The sequence below is a fragment of the Erithacus rubecula genome (genome assembly GCF_903797595.1).
Source record: "Erithacus rubecula genome assembly, chromosome: 16".
NCBI lineage: Eukaryota > Metazoa > Chordata > Aves > Passeriformes > Muscicapidae > Erithacus > Erithacus rubecula.
In genome coordinates, this window is record NC_136668.1 from 17,527,669 (window position 1) to 17,546,934 (window position 19,266).

General features: G+C 51.1%; 1 protein-coding gene across 1 annotated transcript in view; it reads right to left on the bottom strand.

The window, feature by feature from the left end:
- Positions 1–12,948, bottom strand: part of PPP2R2B (protein phosphatase 2 regulatory subunit Bbeta) — a 51,670-nt gene extending 38,722 nt beyond the window's left edge. The window contains exon 1 of the mRNA XM_079319733.1: positions 12,874–12,948. Within this exon, the coding sequence (XP_079175859.1) occupies positions 12,874–12,937 (64 nt within the window). The 5' untranslated portion in view covers positions 12,938–12,948. The remainder of the gene's footprint in view (positions 1–12,873) is intronic.
- Positions 12,949–19,266: the final 6,318 nt, after the last annotated feature.

The window sequence follows — 19,266 nt, forward strand, 5'->3', positions numbered from 1 at the left end:
TCCTTCACAGCATTTATTTTACCCTCCCATCCATGAGCACTGAATCTATTTTCCTAATTACTGTTTTGGATTAGAACAATTATCCTAAACTTTTAGCCATTAAATATGGATAACAATTTCTTTTTTTAAATTGTAAGAATTACTTCTGTTGGTTAATTGATGGTTAGCTTAGTGCCCTCAGTGGGGTACCTGCATTGGCTCTGATTTCACTGCACTACATCAATTTGGTTTCCATGTTTTCTCCTGTAAGTCATGTAAGCAAGCTGGGGAAGCCATAACCCACGTCTGTGATGAAGTCCCAGTCATATGAGCCTTAATTAGCATGACTTGAGGAAGGCCAATAATTTACCAGATTAAACCAAGATCAAGAAAATACAGAGGACAAGCTGCAGCCCTCTTCTTCCCAAATGAGGAGAACAAGAGTCAGGACTTCAAGGCAGAAAAGGGAAGAATCAGTTCATCAAATGCAAAATAGGTGAAGACTTCTGCCTCCCAAAGGTCAAATGATAAATGGATCTACTTGGCCTTGGCCCCTGCTGTGCCATTGCAGGTGCTGGTACAAGCTGTGGGTGATTAACAAGCACTGCCACACACCCAGCCTGTCTGGGGAGCATTTCCCTCCTGCCTTCCATTAAACCAGCCTGCCCCTGCTGCCTGCCAGCAGCCCTTCCCTCACATCCAGTCTCACCCTATAAGCATTTCATGCCAGGCTTTAGAAAAGCCCAAACATCTTCCTGTTCCTCGGATTTCTCCTACGATGCAACAGCCATGCAGCAAGAACAAAATGCACCTGTGCAACAGCAACATAAACATGGTGCTTGCAGGAAAAACTTGCTATGAATTCTTCTTGTTCTATTCTACAGATGATCCAGCCATAACAAACTCATTACCTCTATATTATGACTAAGCTATATGCTGCAGAACACATACACTGCCCCAGGAATGGAATGGGCACAGGATGTTTCATGGGGGTCTGAGACATCAATGTCTTTTAAAGGATACAGTGTGAACAGTTTGTCACATGTTCCTCACATCAGAGATGTAATTAGCTTAAATACTTACACAGTAAATAGGATTTGCCACTCCTGAAGATTAAGGCCACATGCTTCAGCATTGGAGCACCTAAACCAGTGCAGCACACTAGTCTACACTAAGGAATAAGTTTTTACTTGCAAAAGTAAAAGCTTTGAGCCGTGCTGCAGTCCATGTCCTTGGGGGTCCCCCAGCCCCTCACACACTGCAGCCAGCCCAGGCCCTCCACAGGGCATCAGGCTGGGCAGGGCAGCTGGCACCTGCCTTCTAAACTGTTAAACCAGCAACAGTTTGCACACTGTTAATCCATCAGCTGATGACCAGAAGAACCAACAAAAGAGAAACAGGGATCAGTCTGAGTACTGAAAAAGCAAACTTTGTCATGTCATATATTTACATTGGACTCTCAAATGATTCCCCACACATCCTGGGACTTTATTTGCAAGAATGACTCTTTAACATTTATTCTGCTAAATTAGCAATTAACAGGCAAAACTTCAAATGGCCTCAAAGGTGGATTTTATTTGAAAGAATGTTCCCCAATGGAACACAAGCACATCCAGGTCACTGTGAATTGTATTTCCTAAACTGCAATTACTTCACAGCCTTCAGTTAATTGAATATGTCCCACATCAAAGAGTAATGAAATCATGCTATAAATTAAAACAGGGCTGCCCATGTCTTGCAACACAAACACAGTAAGTTTCAGAGAATTGGGAGTTTGAGGCTGGGACTGTTACCATATAAAAATCATTCTGCTTGTCCTCAGCTGTCACCCAGCAGCAGCAGAGTGAGGCACACACAGACACAGCCTGGCCAGCCCTGCCAAATGGAAAGCTCAAAGGCTCATCGGTCACAATTAACTCCCCAAAGGAAAGGAAAGGAAAGTGTGTCTGGCAGAGCTTCACTCCTGACCTGCCCAGGGATTAGCTGAAGTTCCACAGCTGTCAGAAGGTGTGACTTTGGGAGTGCCTGGCACTGCCCCCTTCCCAGGAGAGCTGAGCTCCTTTCTCAGGCTGCTCCTGAGCCACGGAGCAGGGAGAGCTCCCAGGAACTGCCACTCTCTTCTCTGTGTGCTCCACAGCCAAGAAGGACTGTCCACACTGAGTGCCACTGCTGGAGATCTGCAGCTGCAAAGGTGGGCTGACAGCATCACACAAGGAAGGGAGGGGGCTGCACTGGCAGGATAAATACAGAGCATGGCCTAGGACATCAGCCAGGTCTGGGCTTTCCTTGCATTAGGGGAGACCAGCCTTTAACAAAACAGAAACCCAATTGTGCTGCCAAAGATTCTTCATGGACTACAGCTTAGGGGAGAGGAGAAAGAAAAAAAAGAGACACCATGCCTTAAAGATTTGCCTGACTTCTCAGAATGCCAATGCTGTAAAACTAATATTTGTATGTCACCTAATATTTACATATAATCTACCTCATGTCATTTGGAAAAATAAACCTGGAAAACTGTTAATTAATAAAAGATATCATGTCTTATTAACGTTCATATAGTAATTAGAAAATCACATATCCATCTGTGAAGCAGTCAGCAAACAAGACAAACGACTGTGTTATGTTAAACAGATTATAAAATGCCTGGGGGAAGTAAATCAAATAGCCCCGACCCAGCCATGAATCAAAGAGCAGCACATGGGCTCCAGCACACAGGAGCACACACACCTGCCTTCCCAAGCTTCTTCCTGAATTACACAGAACAACATCAGCACTGGGGCCAGTATGACATCAGGCATAGATGTCTACACTGAAATGTGATGATGTGATCATTAAGATTTTATTGTCCTTAAAAGAAAATTACTTCCTAAAACAGGCAACTACTCCCCCCGAAGATGAGAGTGGAACAATATGCAAAGTAACATTAAATCCAATTGCCCTGGTAAACATGGGAATACAGATACTTTAATCCAATTGAATACACAAAACTGATTCAATTCCTGTTATGTTTGTGATTTCTGAACATTTAAAGGGAGAATCATCCGTGCATGGAGAGTAATAGATTCATGAGCAGGAGCAGTGTCAGTCTGTGTGTTCTGTGGACACAGCCCGTGGAATGCTGCAGCCCATCCTCATCCTCACAGCTGCTGCTGCTGGCAGCTGGTAGCAGCCCCACCTTGACTGCCACAGAACAAGTCCCTGTGCTGCTACAAAGAGGAGTTGAACAGTGTTTTTCACATGAGGTCACACAGACTGCAGCTCCCTCTGCCCCTGGGCAGCAGCACACACAGCCCTGCCACCAAAGGGTGTCCTGGGCAGAGGACTGAGCACCCCACACCATCCCTGCCTCATCCCCAGCCCTTCCCACACTTGGCCCCTCAGCCTTCCCCTCCAAGCTGCCATAACCCACAAGAAAGAGTCACCTTTCATTCTGCTGAGTTTGTTTTAGACCTACTCATCACCATCATACACATTTTTTGCCAACGAGCTTTGACAAAGAGGCTCCGGTGCTTCATTTGCCTGAGACCCAAATTTATGGGCACAGAATGTCTAAGATGTAACAGCAAGGTTCCCCTCACTCCTGCCCTCCAAAAATGGGCGTCAGAAAAGCATGGGCATTATAGTCCATCAAAAACATCCTCATCAAAAACAGACTGACGTGTGAAAATTCATCAGTGTGGATTTTATGGCTTTTAAGTTCCAGCAACATGGGGAGTGATGTCAAGCACAGCAAACCTGCAATATCTTTCCTCTCAAGGACAAGTAACCCTTGAGAAATTACAAAGCCAGCACAAAAAGGAGAAGATTTGAGGGCAGCCCAAGCAGCAGGGGACCGTGCTTGTGCAGGCAAAGCCTTTGCTGTGCAGCTGTGCTCTGGGCTCTGTCAGGACACAGAGCCCTCAGAAAAACACAGGGAGCTGTTCAGGGCAGGCACAGGACACCCCTGGGGACACACAGCAGCCCACTCACCCCTATGGGGCCAAGCCCTCCTTCCTGCTCTGCAGCAGCTGTCCCGGGGCCTGGAGCTGCTCATGCCCCAGGAATTGTCACTGCCACCCTTCACCTTGTGAAAATGCCCTCAGCAGCTCCTGACCTTCCACAAACTGCAGAGCTCCAGATCTTCGGGCTGAGACCTCCTGAAGTCCCTCAGGGCCCATCCTGGGGACACAGGCTGCCCACACGGGGAGCAGCAGCTCTCTGCCAACCCAGCAGAGCCCCTGGGGCTGGGAGTGCCCTGGCCAGGTGCTGAGCACACCTGCCTGCACGCTGAGCCTGCAGGGGTGCTGCACACAGAGCCCCTCCCACGGTGAGACCCCCACCCCAAAGAGCACTACGGGGACACCCCCTGCCCACCTTCCCACCGAGCTGGTGCCTCTGAGACCCCCAGCCCAGACCTGGAGCAGCCAAGCAAGCGAGGAGAGGGGCTCAGACACATTCCATGGTCTTACAGTCCAGTTTCCAGAAGAGACCAAGCCAAAAGTTGCACTGTTGTGCAACACTGCACAGAAAGGAAAACAGCAGCCAGCAGCACTGGAATGAGCAGGGACAAAAACTGCTGATGAGGTCCACAGGAGCTGGTAAGAACCCACTAATGTAAGTGCTTAATTTTACTGCTGAATGTGCAGTGCTGAGACCAGAGGTGGCCACAGCCAGCTGACCATTCCCAGATCACACGCTGCAAGAGGAAACAGAGAAAACACAGTGCTGAGCTGAATACTGGAAAATGTATCACTAAATGACATGAACTTGCATTTGAAAGGAACTGCTGATTGTGAATAAATCCACCATATGGCTTTACAAAGCTGAGAGTGTGTTTATTTCCCAAATATAGCCAAATCAGCCTCTGGCAGCCTGGTTTTCTTTTATAATCCATGTCAGAAAATTATTTCAAGTGTAGTATCAAATGCTTTGTTGGGTGGCTGGTGTAACACAAGTTCACAGTTAGAGCAGCATCTCATGTGCACCTGCACAGCTCCACCACAACAATGTATTTAAGGAATTTCAGAGACCTTTTTGATGACCTTGTTTTGCAAAGCTGTCTGCAGGGGGGAAAAAAGGTTAAATCTCAAACTATTGGGTTTTTTTAGGTTTTCATAGGGTCCCATGTGACCCTGTGACCCTTCATGTGGTGGCCTGTGGCATTCCTGGGTGGGCTTGGTGGAGATGGCACCGAAACCCAAGGGGTTTGTGGCTGGGTGTTTCCCATCTGGTGGGCACAGCAGCTAAACGCGTCTGTGGCTCTGAGCAGAGACTCTGCTGTGCCCGTGCCTGTGCCAATGCAGCCTGCTGCTGGGGAAATGCACCCCCGGCTCTGGGACAGCAGAGACAGTTTCCCTGTTGCTTCTTATTGGTAGGTCATCCCGACCACACCACACTCACCATCCTGCCTTCCCCACAAGTGCTTAAAATAATTCCATTTAAAGGCAGCCGCAGCCCGAGATCTGCTCTGAGGCTCAGCCCCCGCCAGCTGCTCTTCCCTCTCGCTCTGAAGCATCTCCCCGCAGCCTCCATCAGGTCCCTTCCGAGTGGGAGGGATGACAGAAGGCACCTTTATGCTGATTTAAGCACTAACTAAATATAGACAACAGGGGAACGCTGGGAAGCTACAGCTGAACCCATCCGTAGTGAGGAAAATACAGTCACAAAATGGAAATATCTCTAGATATATATTGGAAATGTGCTTATAATTCTGCTTATGCTTTTGTTGGAGCCGTTCGACATGGAAAACTGCAGGAAGTCTGAGCTGCAAGAAGCCTGTAGAGGCCGATGTTCACACGGGAATGCGATCAGAGGGAGGGGTGTGGGTACAGCATCCCGCACAAACTGGGGCAGAAGAAAAACGATTTCCAAAATCCTCCAACAGCAGGATTGAGCGTTCACAAATAAAAGTATTTGTGATTAAAAAAATCCCTCCAGCTATATTTTGTGTAGTTAAAGGCGAACGCTGGTCCCGCGGCATCGCCGGTCGGGGCTGCCCCGCGCATCCCGCAGCGCTGTCGGAGCCGGAGCGCTCCGAGCCCACGGGGAGAGGCGAGCGGGCGGAGCAGGAGCGGCCGGGGCGGCCCGCAGGCGGCGGGACCGGCACCGGCACCGGCACCGACAGCAGCACCCACAGCAGCACCCACAGCAGCACCCACAGCAGCACCGGCACCGGCACCGGCACCGGCACCGACAGCAGCACCGACAGCAGCACCGGCACCGGCACCGGCACCGGCACCGGCACCGGCACCGACACCGACAGCAGCACCGGGACCGATAGCGGCACCGGGACCGGCACCGGGACCGGCACCGACACCGGCACCGACACCGGCACCGACAGCAGCACCGGGACCGGCACCGGGACCGACAATGGTACCGGCACCGACAATGGCACCGGCACCGACAGCTACACCGGCACCGACAGCGGCACCGGGACCGGCACCGGGACCGACAATGGCACCGGGACCGACAATGGTACCGGCGCCGGCAACGGCACCGGGACCGACAGCAGCACCGGGACCGACAATGGCACCGGGAACGACAATGGCACCGGGACCGACAATGGCACCGACAGCGGCACCGGGACCGCCCTCTCCCGGCAGCCGGCGGGAGCGCACCCGCTGCGGGGCGGGGCCGGCGGGGCGAGGGGCGGGGCCAAGCCCGGCGGGGTGGGGCCGGGGCGCGGCCGGAAGCGCGTTGTTCCAGGTGTAATTTTAGCGGGATTTTGTCTCTGTCGGCGCGTTGTTCCAGGTGTAATTTTAGCGGGATTTTGTCTCTGTCCAGCAGAGACATCTCCCCACAGGTGGAGTTTGTCTCCTGCAAGCAAGTAATACCTCATTTCCTTTTTTAAAGATAAAATCTGCAGCTTCGAGGCCTGGAGACAAAGCTTTAGCACAGATACACAGGAGTTATTAACGCCCTCATTTAAGCAAACCACAAGCATCTTTCTTGACCCCTTCCTGGCAGAGCTAATCAAAAGCCACCACTTCAGCTGCATTTATTCAAAATTTTCACGACTCCAAGCTCAGCAGAATCACCTACTGCTCTGTATTCAGATCTACTCTGTACAACGAACTCAGTGATCAGGAATTTTTCCTTTCTTGGCCAACCAGCTTAAAGAGTATTGCTGAAAAGCAAAACCCAAAAGGACAGACTCATCCCAGTTTGCTCCACGCACGATTTGGTCCCATCAGCAGCCCACATAGCACTGATTGCAGTTACCATCCCCAAAGTCTGAGCAAAGACAGCCCCATGTTCTCCACACAAGTGCACTGCCCACCCCAAGGGAACACCCCAACAACGCCCTCGGCATGTTCCTTTCTCCCTCAGAAGGGTCGCAGGGGAACATGAACATTTGTTTAAAATAACAGCTCGATGTCACGCCCATGACAAACCAAATTCAACCCCACTCTCTACCCAGCAGCTGTGAGAGAATACAAATGACGTCATGAGCCTGGGAAATGGATGTAAAAAGCTTATTAATTGGCCTGTCGTACTCATCTCACTGAAACCTGGCCACACTTTCTGTGGTTACCCATGGAGGAATCTGCTGTCTGGAGTGTATGAGGAAATAATTATTACTTTTTATATGCACTACTCAAAAATATTTCAAAGGCCAAAAGCTTAGCCTAGACGTGCCCCTTAGGTAAAGAGCTTCGTTTTAAGGGGCTTCTGGCTGAGCTTTCCTCTTCAAGACCCCTACAAAGCTAATGGTCTAGCTTAAGGGCACCTTTGACCTAAGCTTCTGTATCAGCACTAACATAAGGGACTGAACATCCCAATCTTCATGCCACCTTCACTGCAACCTCCTAAAATGCTGGTTCAGAGGCTAGACACAAACTGAGAGATGTGGAAAACCAGAAAATTGTAAAAGGCTTCAGAGAAAACAGAGTTACCTCAGGGCTGCTGAAACACAGGAATCACTCCACTCTTTGGAGTGTTTGTCAGCCAGGGTACTATTATACAAATATTCTGGAAATTATCATAACTTCCAAAGAGGAAAAGACGCCAAAGATGGCAGAGGAGTTGCTGTGACTTACCAAGCAACAGGGATCAGAATTCACCTGCGCTGCTCTCTTGACATTCAGTTCGTAATTTGGAAGCTCGTGTAATTTTGGAAGCTCAAATGTAAATTCTCTTTGTGTTTCAGCTGCTGCAGGACAGCCCAGGAGTGCTGGTGGGAGGAGAGGTGCCATGGCCAGCTCAGGGCTGGGCAGGGCCAGCGGGCACCACGCCAGCAGCAGCACTTGTGCTGCAGCCCCCGGGCCAGCTCCCGAGGCTGTGCCCTCTCTCGGGGGGCTGGAGGTCGAGGACAGGGGCTCAGTGTCCCCCACTACAGACAGACCCTGCCCTGTGCCCGGCAGCTGCACCGGGCTGGGCTCGGCGCGGTGCCAGCCGCTCTCAGAGCCTCGAAAGAAACATGCACTGCCAAATACATGATATTTACCCCACTGGGGTTTTTAAATTAAACTGCCTTTTCAGGCAGGAGGCAGCTTTTACCTGGGTTCTCTTTTTGGTTTTGCTGATGAATTAGGGTGGAACGAGGTCCTTTAAACTCCCCAGAGTTCCGTTTTACCCCAAGTTTATCATATGCATCTAATCACGGCCTAAGAAAGAGTGCTGTTCAAGTTTCATTCTTTCTATCCTGTTTGCTATGGAGAAGGATGCATACCACACCAGTGTGACATTTTTTCTTTAACTCTTTCCCCCCCATCTTGTCATATGACCTCCCTTAAAACTGCACACAAGCATGCTTCTCCACTGAGTTACTTGCTCCCCTACAATAATCCAGAAGTGACTTAAGAAGATATCTTAAGGAACTCTACCTCTGGACAAAAATCAACATGAAAACAAAAGAAACATTCAGGAAAATTCTCCGAGAAAGAACTTCAGAGTAAATGATCTGTTTGGATAATTTGATCTGCTTAGAACTTCAGAGAAACTTTAAAACAAAAAAAGTCTATACTGCCTACTTGGATTGAACTACGGCAACCGGAGTAGCTGCAATAACTTAGCCTGGAGTGTCACTGTCTGCTGCCAAGTGCTCCTTGCTTGCCCCTTCCACATCCTCAGCAATCAAACACCCTCCAGCGTTCACCTGGATTTTCCTCTTGGGTCAGGTTGGAAATTCAGTCATGTACACAGACTGCTGGGTCTGCAGAAAACTGGGTGACAGGGTGATGGTTTTCCTCATTAGCTGATTTTTGGGGCAAATGAGGAACACCGCTGTGGATCCCCATGGGGAGCAGCAGTGCCGGGAATGTGAATCCCGCGGAGCTGTTCGGTGCCTGCGGATGCCCCGCAGAGCCGTCCGGCAGCTCTCACAGCGCATCACACGGCGATGAATCCGCAAGAATGGGCTCTCCGCTGCGAGAGTCGCTCGGAAGCCTCGGCAAACACAGTCCCGCTACTTTGCATTGCTACCTTGGAAACGCAAAGCCGAAACATAAAGCTGAGAACACTTTTTTTCCCAAATTGCTGCAGAGCTGTTTCACCAAGACCTGGAAGCGCGCTGCCGGCGGGAGAGGGGTCGGGTGACCGGAGGAGGGCAGAGCACGGCAGGATTGTTCCGCTTCCTCGGGAATATCCGGGCGCGTTTAAAGCCACACGGACACACCGCAGCATCCCCGCGCCCCGCGTACCTTGCGCGTGGCAGCTGCCGGAGCGCAGCGCGCCCTGCGGCCGCAGCAGGTACGGGAGGTACCGCGACAGGCATTTCATCTTCCGGCCCGAGCTGCCGCACCACCGACAGCGGGGCAGAGCGGCGCCCCGGGCCGGCGGCAGGGCCGGTCCCCGCGCTGTGCGCAGCGGAGCGTCCCGGCCCGGCCCCGCCGCAGCGGCTGCAGCGCGGCCGGCAGCGCTGACTAAGCCCGTCCCGCCCGCGAACACACCCCGGCACCCCGGCCCGGCCCCCAGGGAGCCGCAGAGCCCGGGCCGGGCCGGGCCGGGCTGCCCCAGCCCGCCCTGCTCCGCCGCAGTGTCCCCCGGTCGCCGGGAGCCGCCGCGGGGCCGCGCAGGGCGCATCGCACCGGGAGCATCGCACCGGGAGCATCGCACCGGGAGCATCGCACCGGGAGCATCGCACCGGGAGCATCACACGGGGAGGGCTCACCGGGAGCATCGCACCGGGAGCCCTGCACCGGGAGCATTGCACCGGGAGCATCGCACCGGGAGGGTCTCACCGGGAACATCGCACCGGGAGCATCGCACGGGGAGGGTCTCACCGGGAGCCCTGCACCGGGAGCCCTGCACCGGGAGGGTCTCACCGGGAGGGTCTCATCGGGAGGGTCTCACCGGGAGGGTCTCACCGGGAGGGTCTCACCGTGAGCCCTGCACCGGGAGGGTCTCATCGGGAGGGTCTCACCGGGAGGGTCTCACCGGGAGGTCTCACCGGGAGGGTCTCACTGGGAGCCCTGCACCAGGAGGGTCTCACTGGTAGGGTCTCACCGGGAGTGTCTCACCTGGAGGGTCTCACCGGGAGCCCTGCACCGGGAGGGTCTCACCAGGAGCATCGCACCGGGAGGGTCTCACCGGGAGGGTCTCACCGGGATGGTCTCACCGGGGGTCTCACCGTGAGCCCTGCACCGGGAGGGTCTCACCGGGAGGGTCTCACCGGGAGCCCTGCACCGGGAGGGTCTCACCGGGAGGGTCTCACCGGGGGTCTCACCGTGAGCCCTGCACCGGGATGGTCTCACCGGGATGGTCTCACCGGGGGTCTCACCGTGAGCCCTGCACCGGGAGGGTCTCACCGGGAGGGTCTCACCGGGAGCCCTGCACCGGGAGCACGCCCCCGGCAGCGCACCCCGGGCCCCGCAGCGCCGCAGGGACGGACGCGTGTCCCGGCACTGCCCCACGCCCGGAGCGCAGCGAGCCCCGCGCAGCGCCAGCCTCCAGGAGATTTCACCTCATAGTTCTACAATAGATTCCTAATAATTAATATATCAGAATAAGGCAAGAGCTCTAAAACCTGTTTCCTTTTGGCAGCACTGAAATGTAGCTCATAGCACTGTGATATGACGATGGCAGTCAGTAACATCATGTACTTCACATTTAACACTGAAATCAGTGTTTGAGCAGCTGAAAGATGTCCCAGGCCTCCCATCTATGCACAAGGGAGCTCATTCATCCCCACAGTTGCTTTAGTTAAAGGATCCATTACACCCCTGGTTTCATCGGGACAAGTACCACAGGCTGTGACACCATTCTCCAAGACAAAGAAAGCAACGAACAAGGAGAGAACAAAATGAGGTGGTTTATGTAGATCTGTTTGTGCAGCTTCTGTGTGGAGAGCACACAATTATCACAAAATTAATGCAGAATTATTGTTGGCAACTTTTGAAGTATCATTTAAAGCCAGAATGACAGCCCATTCTGCTGAAGGAAACAGGCTGTACGACATTCAAAGGTGAAGAGCATTGTAATAATAATATCTTTTCTCACCTGATCATACTGAGTGCTCCCTAATCACTAAAGAAATCACATTGTGCAAGTTTAGGATGCTTGGATGTTACCAAGAGTTCTGAAGGTCAAAAGTTCTGAAGGTTCTGCAAAGACTACCATAATAGTACCAAGTTATGGATAAACTTCTGATGAAGGTGAAGCATCTGTAATACGACATTTATGACTTTATTCATGTGTATGTGCACACATTAGTACCTATATACATGTGCATTCACAATCCAACACAAACCAGCACAAAAGCCAAAGCCCATCCCTCATGGAACACTCGTGTGAGGTTCCTCCTCAGCCGTGGTCACGCTGTTTGTGCCTGTTCAGGTTAAATACACCAGTGGTATCATCTTTTCATTACTGGTTGTACTGAATACAGATTTAAAGTATTATTCATCAGCCTTCACTGTTCTGTGAGCCAAGATTACCCCAAGAAAAAATCGCAGGAGTCCTTTCCTGCCATCATGCCTCTGGATTCATCCACTAAGTCTCCAGTGGTGAAAAAAAAAAAAAAAAAAAAAAAAAAAAAAAAAAAAAAGCAGTTTATAGCCCTCAGCTGATAAATGGTTACATTAAGAAAAGAATAGATAGCAAGACAGGCAACCTAACATTTCATTAATCCTAAAGTAGCAAACAACTACTCCTGACCAGTTACAATGAACTGCAGATTCTACAGTAAAAGCTCAAAACACAAAAGCTCAATTATGTAAATAATTCTGAAAACAAAAACAAAACCAAAACAAAACAAAAAAACAAACCACAAAACCCACACAAACAAAACCAAAAACACCGCAAAGAAAAACCTCAGTTAAAAAATATTTTAGCTTTAATCACTATGGCAGTGTTTTTCTCTAGAGATTTAATAAATTGTTGAATATTCTTCTGAGTGTTGTGCCCCACCGTGGTCTAGAGATTACAGACTGAAACTCTCCTGCAAAAGCAGTGTGACAGAGCTGCAGCTGAGCAGGACAGGGACAGCACTCCAGGCAGAGCTGCATTCCCTCCAGGAGAAGTCAGAGCTCTGCTCCCACAGGCCTGGCCAGACTCAGTCCTCAGTCTCACAAGACTGTGCTTTTAAAGGATTCATCACATTTTGTGGACCACAACAAAATAGAAGGAGTATGTCTAATAACTCATCTCAGTTCCACAATTAATTCCAGTAAAGGTTTTGGTGGGAGAAGCTCTCTCATAATTCCATGAAAAACACCATAAATAACAGCTGTAAACCAAAAAAACCACCTATTTTAGAGGCTATTGATATGATTAAGCTATAATGCCTTCAATTGAATTCTTGGATCAATATCTAATTTGAGGCCCATCTCTTTCAGATGCTCAGGCAGATAAGGAGGGCAGAAGCCAAGGAGCACAGCTCAGCTCTGTACCAGCAGCACACAAACAACCCCCCTGCACACCAGCTGATGTATGTGAAATAACTGGTCACAGCAACAAAAGGAAAAATAAACTTACCTTCTGTCACCCCACTATCTATAGTTCCTTTCACTTGACTGAAGCACCACAGCACATCCTGCATGAGGCTCCCAAATCCTGCAGGAAACACATTCAGAAAGAAGATACAACAATTAGCACACAGCTTGTCCTTTTCTAAATGCACATCCGTGCACACACACACACACACACACAGAAGGTGCAGTCTCTGCCTGAAGAGGAATATCTGCTCACCTGGAGTCATGGCTGTGGCACAGGGCACAGCCAGCACTGCAGAGCCCGAGCATCGTCCCCGCTGTGAATCAGCCTCTGTTCTCCCCACCAGGGCTCTGGGGGAGCTGAGCCATCCCAGCCACCCGCACACCACTGCCTGCAGTCATGGTCTTTGTCACAGCCTCCCTCCACCAGAATACTAATGCTCCCAGTCATTTCCAGCACAGTTAAAGAGGGAGCAAAAAAGGAGAAAAGAGCTACTCCTACTACCACAACATTTTTTTTTTTTTTTTTTTTTTTTTTCACATTTGTGGTCAGTGTAGTTGTGAACTGCTTGGCAATAAACCCAAGCATGGAGCTTTACTGTACATTGCAACACTTTCCTCAAAATCTGCCTGCAATCACAAGTGCCTTATAGTTGCTTTAAAAGATTACTACAGACACTTCTATTGAAAGGCATATTATTAAGCTGTAGTGCTTTTAACTGTTTGCTGCTGCAGCAATACTCTGTGTTAAGACTCTCTGAGATAAATTAGGATTTCAGAAATTTTGAGAAATTAGGATTTCATCTACGAATGTTCCTTGTTTCTTGACAGCTTAGCAGAATTTCCCTTTCTGTAACATGGTTTTCACTGTGCCACAAAAATCCACTGCCTCAAAGGACAACTGGCTTCCTTTAGCCCTAGCACACATTTTATCTTGAAGAATTTTCAGGCATGAAAAAAGCAAGAAAATGGAGCCAAAAGGAACAGTACTTCTCACCTCAGCTGTTTTACACACAGGTGACATGTGTAACAGAAGGTGTAGGTATGTCACAATGGGCAGGAGTGGTACAGGGCTCGGTCCAGGTCATGCCATGGAGACTCAGAGTGATAAAACTTTTATCCAGCAGTCTCTCTGTAGAGCATGTCTTCCCTCTGGAGTCACTTTAGGTTCTGAAGTCCTGTCCTGCCTTAAATTCCAGTGACCCCCAGCTGAGGAATCCTAGGAATAGATATTCCTCAGTGTGCTCTCTGAACTGGAGCTCAGAGCCTACAGAAATCTTGCTGGGATTGGTGTGTTTAAAAATGCAGGCTCTGGGGCACTGTGGTTTGCATTATGAAAGGACATCTAAGCTCTTTTTGGGAACAGCCAGAGCACATTTCAGAGTGGGAGCAGCTGCCATCCTCTCTGCTGCATCATCAGGGGCTGGGGAAACTGTGAATGGGATAAGGCACCAGGGACAGATTGTCCCATCCAGAAAACACTTGATCCCTGATCATGGGAGAGCTCCTGCTACAGGAGAGGAGCCCTGACCGGTCCACACCTCTGCACAGCCTGCAGTGAGTTTTAACCTCTATTAAGTAGGTGTACTTGGGACTGGCAGCCACCTGCAAAGCACACAAAACCATTCCCATCCAGGAGGAGCTGTGGGCAGTGAAGGTGAGCCTACTTTGATTACAGGAGATGCCAGCAATGGGCATTGACATCTAACACATTACAAGCATACCATAATGTTAAAGTTTGCTGGAAGATTACAGCCGAGGTTTGGCTGCTCTGTATAATTTCACTTTTTTAAAGACTCATGGTTTCAGAAAATACATAGAGTAATTATGGCAAAATTTCTCTGTTTTTGCAAGCCATTGATAAAAATTAGCTTGATAGCTGAACCAAAAGTATAGTTAGCTGAATAGTTAAAACTTTAAAAAATTATTATTGAATTCAGTGGCAGCCACTGGGGGCTTTGCCCCCGCTGACCCTTGCAGACCCCAGGGGTTTGTGCGCTGCAGGGGTGTGTGGGCCGGGGGCAGGAGCCCCTTGGAGCAGAGGGATAAGCCGAGCCTGCTCTCCGTTAGAAGGCACCAGAGATCCACCAGTTTGCTCCGCCAGCAGCGCGGCGGCTGCGCACGCCGGGTGCGGGAGAGAGCTCCGCTTCCCTGAGTCCTTCCAGCAGAGGGAAAAACTCCCCGGCTTGGGACACGCCTCTCTTTGTGAGCTGACACAGCAGAAAAGCTCCACTTCTTGAGAAAATGGGGGAAATGTTTTACTGATTTTTCTTTCTTTTTATTGCCGACCAAAGCCCCAGCTCTGGGACGCGGGGCTCTCTATTTCCCATGGAAAATTAATTCCTCTGCTGCACCAAGCAGAACGGTGCTTTCCCATGGCCCAGTGGGGAACAGAGTCGGCTGTTCCACAGGAGCTGTTCCAGAAGAGCTGCCTTCTGTCCTCTCATTTGCCTTTTCTTTCGTCTACTCAGTAATTAGTTTAATATTTAATTCCTGCCAACAGACAAGAGCCTGAAACTCTCCAGATGATCCACTCTGCAGAAAACAGCTCTGGACTGCTACTTTTGTAATATTTCTATGACTGATTCAGCTAATTTTACTGGATTTGTCTGGATTGTAGCTTTTGTTGGAAATAAAGGCTGAAGAATAATGTTTAGAGAAGAATTACAATTACTTAAGGTAAAACTTTTCAGGCTTCATGTAAATCACTCGCAAAAAGTCAAATAGAATGGATTCTGACTCCAGCAAATTTTAGTCTATTCAGGAAAAACTGCTTCAGACATGCAGAAGACCACAGGTGGATTCTCTGAAAGTTAGAGTTTGGTCTTGGGCTGGGATGGAAATCTTGGGCATCTCCTGATACTGGAGCTGTAGATAAATCACTGACATTACCCTGTAGTGTGAGCACCCTATCCTGCCCAGCACAGATAGTTTAAATGACTTTGTTCTTGATTTCTGTGTGGTAGCTGCTGGATGCCCACCTTGCTGAAGGGCTGTGCAGGTCGGCTCCCAGGACAGGAGCTGCTGTCCCAACCTGGAGCTCACCTGCCCCCAGAGCCCTGAGTCGTGTCCTCACCTCAGAGCAGGGTCTTGAGGACAGATGTCCCCTGCCCCAGCCCAGCTCTGCAGGAGTCCAACCTCCTTCTCCTTCTGCAGTCCATGGGTCTGTACTGCAGATGATCTGAATTGGTTTAGGTAGTTTAGGGGAGCCCCAGCTGTGTTTCAGCTTTTTCCTTCTTCTATAAGGAATATTTAAATATGGCTAAAATTGGGTAATTGCTCGGACTTCTGTCTGCCCTGGGGCAAGGACTGCTCTTCCTTAGAGCCCTGGGAGCCTGAGCCTGCTCCTGGCCCTCAGGAATGAGAGGGGAAAAGGCACTGTCCGAAGAGTACGGACCATGGGGTGGGAAATGAGGTGCCTCTCTTCCTATGGGATCCGTCCAGGGGAGATGAGAACGGGCAGGGAAGGCAGCCTGACCCCGGCGTGGCCGTACCGAGATCAGAGTGACGGAGGCTCGGACGGGACCCTCTGTGTGAGCTGTCCCTGTGTGAGCTGTCCCTGTGTGAGCTGTCCTTGTGTGCTCTGTCCCTCTGTGTCCTCGGTGTACTCTGTCCCCAGGCGGGTGTGGGGCGCACCCGGGCACGGAAGGCAGAGTTCGCATCCCCCTTCCAAAAACAACAGAGGGCTGAGCACGGGACTTGCAGAAGAGAGAGGCTCCCCCGGCAGGAGGGGCGGCGCAGGGGTTGGGGTCAAGGAGCGACTGTCGCTGCTCGCCGCAGGGCGGGGACAGGGACAGGGACAGGGACAGGGACAGGGACAGGGACAGAGACAGGGACAGGGACAGGGACAGGGACAGGGACAGCAGCCTGGGGGCGCGGCGTGTCCGAGCGCCGCTCGCGGTGCCGCAGCTCCTCCCGGGCCCGGCCGGGACCCGCGGGCGGGGCCGCTCCGGTTCCTGCGCTCGGCGGCCGCGGTGCTCCGCTCTCGCAGCTGCTTCCCGGCTGCTCGGACCCTGCGCTCCTCTGCTCCAGGTAGGAGCCTCCCGGTCATGTCCCCGGAGCGGAGTCTGGGCGCTCTCCCCGAGGCGGGGCTCGGGGCTTGCGGGGCTCGGGGCTTGCGGGGCTCGGGGCGAGCGGGGCTCGGGGCTTGCGGGGCTCGGGGCTTGCGGGGCTCGGGCTGGGGTCGCGCTGCCGGGGCCGTGGCTGAGGCGAGGAGAGTCGGAGCAGAACCCACAGCGCCCGGTGCACTGATGGTGACACTCAGGGGCCTCCCCTCGCTCCTCCCGTTGCCGTTGTGGCTGCGGGGGGCTCAGGGTCATCGTTCGTTCCTCTGGGACCAAAGCTCGGGGTGATGTCCCTCCGGGCTGTGCCACCGCCCAGTGCCAGCTCCTCGGCGGAGCAGTGCTCGGGCAGTGCAGAGGCGGCGAGGGAGGTTGTCCGTGAGCCCTTGGAGCAGCCGTCCCCTCCCAAGGCTCCGGCAGTGTCCCCCCGGTCTGTCTGTGCCGGTGTGACCGCTGCCCATGGCCCGCAGTGTCCCCGGTCCCGTCCCCTCCCAGGGCTCCGGCAGTGTCCCCCCGGGCTGTCTGTGCCGGTGTGACCGCTGCCCATCGCCCGCAGTGTCCCCGGTCCCGTCCCCTCCCAGGGCTCCGGCAGTGTCCCCCCGGTCTGTCTGTGCCGGTGTGACCGCTGCCCATCGCCCGCAGTGTCCCCGGTCCCGTCCCCTCCGGGCGCGTCCTGCTCGCGGTGTCAGCGCCAACCCGCCGGTGTTTGCGCTCCTCAGCGCTGTTCAGGGTTTCCATCCCTCCCTCCCTCCCTCCATCCCTCCATCCATCCATCCCTCCATCCATCTCGGGGCTGAGGCGAGTCCGGCCGTGTGCGGGTGTGCTCCGGGCTCGGGCTGGCCTTGCCCAGCGCTGCTTCTCGCCTGGGAAATGCTCGCTGTGTCTGCTGAGGGTCCGGCTGGGCACGATGTTAGCACTGGTAAATTTGGCCCAAGGAAAAGTAATGATTTCAACTATTTTGTGACTTTGCAACGTGAAAGATTTGCAGCAAAAGATTTATCATTTCCATACCCCAGCTATACTTGGTAAGGATACAAATCCCGGTAATTATTACTCGGGCTACCTTAACTTCAAGGAATATCTGCACTCCTTCCTCAGAGCTTGTATGTATTGGCATATTTACTGAAACAAACTTGGCTCCGAGCTGCTGTGCAAGGAAGTTTCCTTGGGAACCTGAGATACGGGAACCTGATTTATGGCTGTTGCATCTGAAGGTCTATTTTTACTCTGAAGAATAAGTTTTGGGGCTCAAAAAGAGTTACTGCCACTGTGGCTTTGTTTGACACTGAAGACTCGATCTATTCCTTTCTGAAGCACTGATGGGAATTGTAAACATTTGCTGCTTCATTTGTTTTATTGCTGAATCTTGTTTCAGTTCTGAGATGGGAAATTAAGATTTTGTTTTGGTTAGCTGGAAAGAAGGAGCTGTGTGTGCTGGGGTACCTCCTAGTACCCCATGACAGACCCAGTTTTCAGTAATTCTCTTTTCTCATAATTCCTCCCTTTCCTGCTTCAGTACCATAATTGTTGATTTAAAGTAAAGAAGTTAAGTTAGTTAATAGGTGTTTCCAAGGTGTAGATCTGAGAAGACGTTCAGTGAGCATTGGAGAATGCTCTGTGCTGGACCAGACCTTGTTGCACTGTTACTACCTCATTTTAGGTTCTTTTAGGGCTTTGTACTTCCAACAAGGAATAAAGTTGTATGTCACAGAGATTTCAGTATCAAAAACAAACACATAAAGGTGCATTGCATGTGAATGCTTAAAAATATAGTGGTTGCTGTACTTCTAGAGAGTGTTCAGGCTCTCTCAAGTATCAGTAAACTCTATGGAGTTTTACACTTCAGGATTCCCATACATGACAGGAGAGATTGGAAAATTCCTGTGCTCCCTGCTAATGAACAGATCTGTCCTTTGCAGTGGGAGAGGAAAGCCAGCACCAAGCCAGAAATCAGGTTTGCTGTTTTGTTCATAGTTCATATAAAAAAATTCTGAAGAACCTGAATGGAAACTGTACCTTGATTTTACATGGAATCTTTTCATTGGAAATACCAGAATGGTATGATTTTTTCCCAAGCGAAAGACTTGTTTAACTGCTTAAATCAAAAGGCTGACACTTAGAATTCCTTCTTCCATAACTTTTACCCTTCCACATGACCTCAGTAGTCAAAGTGCCTTTTGGTTTTATCTAGCCAAGCCAGTATGTTCATTTATTTTGGATATTGGCCTCAGTACAGTTACTTACCCCTGAAGCTACAAAATGTGTGCTGGATGAAGCATCAAACATGAGCCAGATCCTTGGGTCTTTGGGTCTGCTGGTGTGTTCCTGCTGTTCCTGCTGTTCCTGCAGTGGGCAGCAGTCCTGACCTGAGTTAC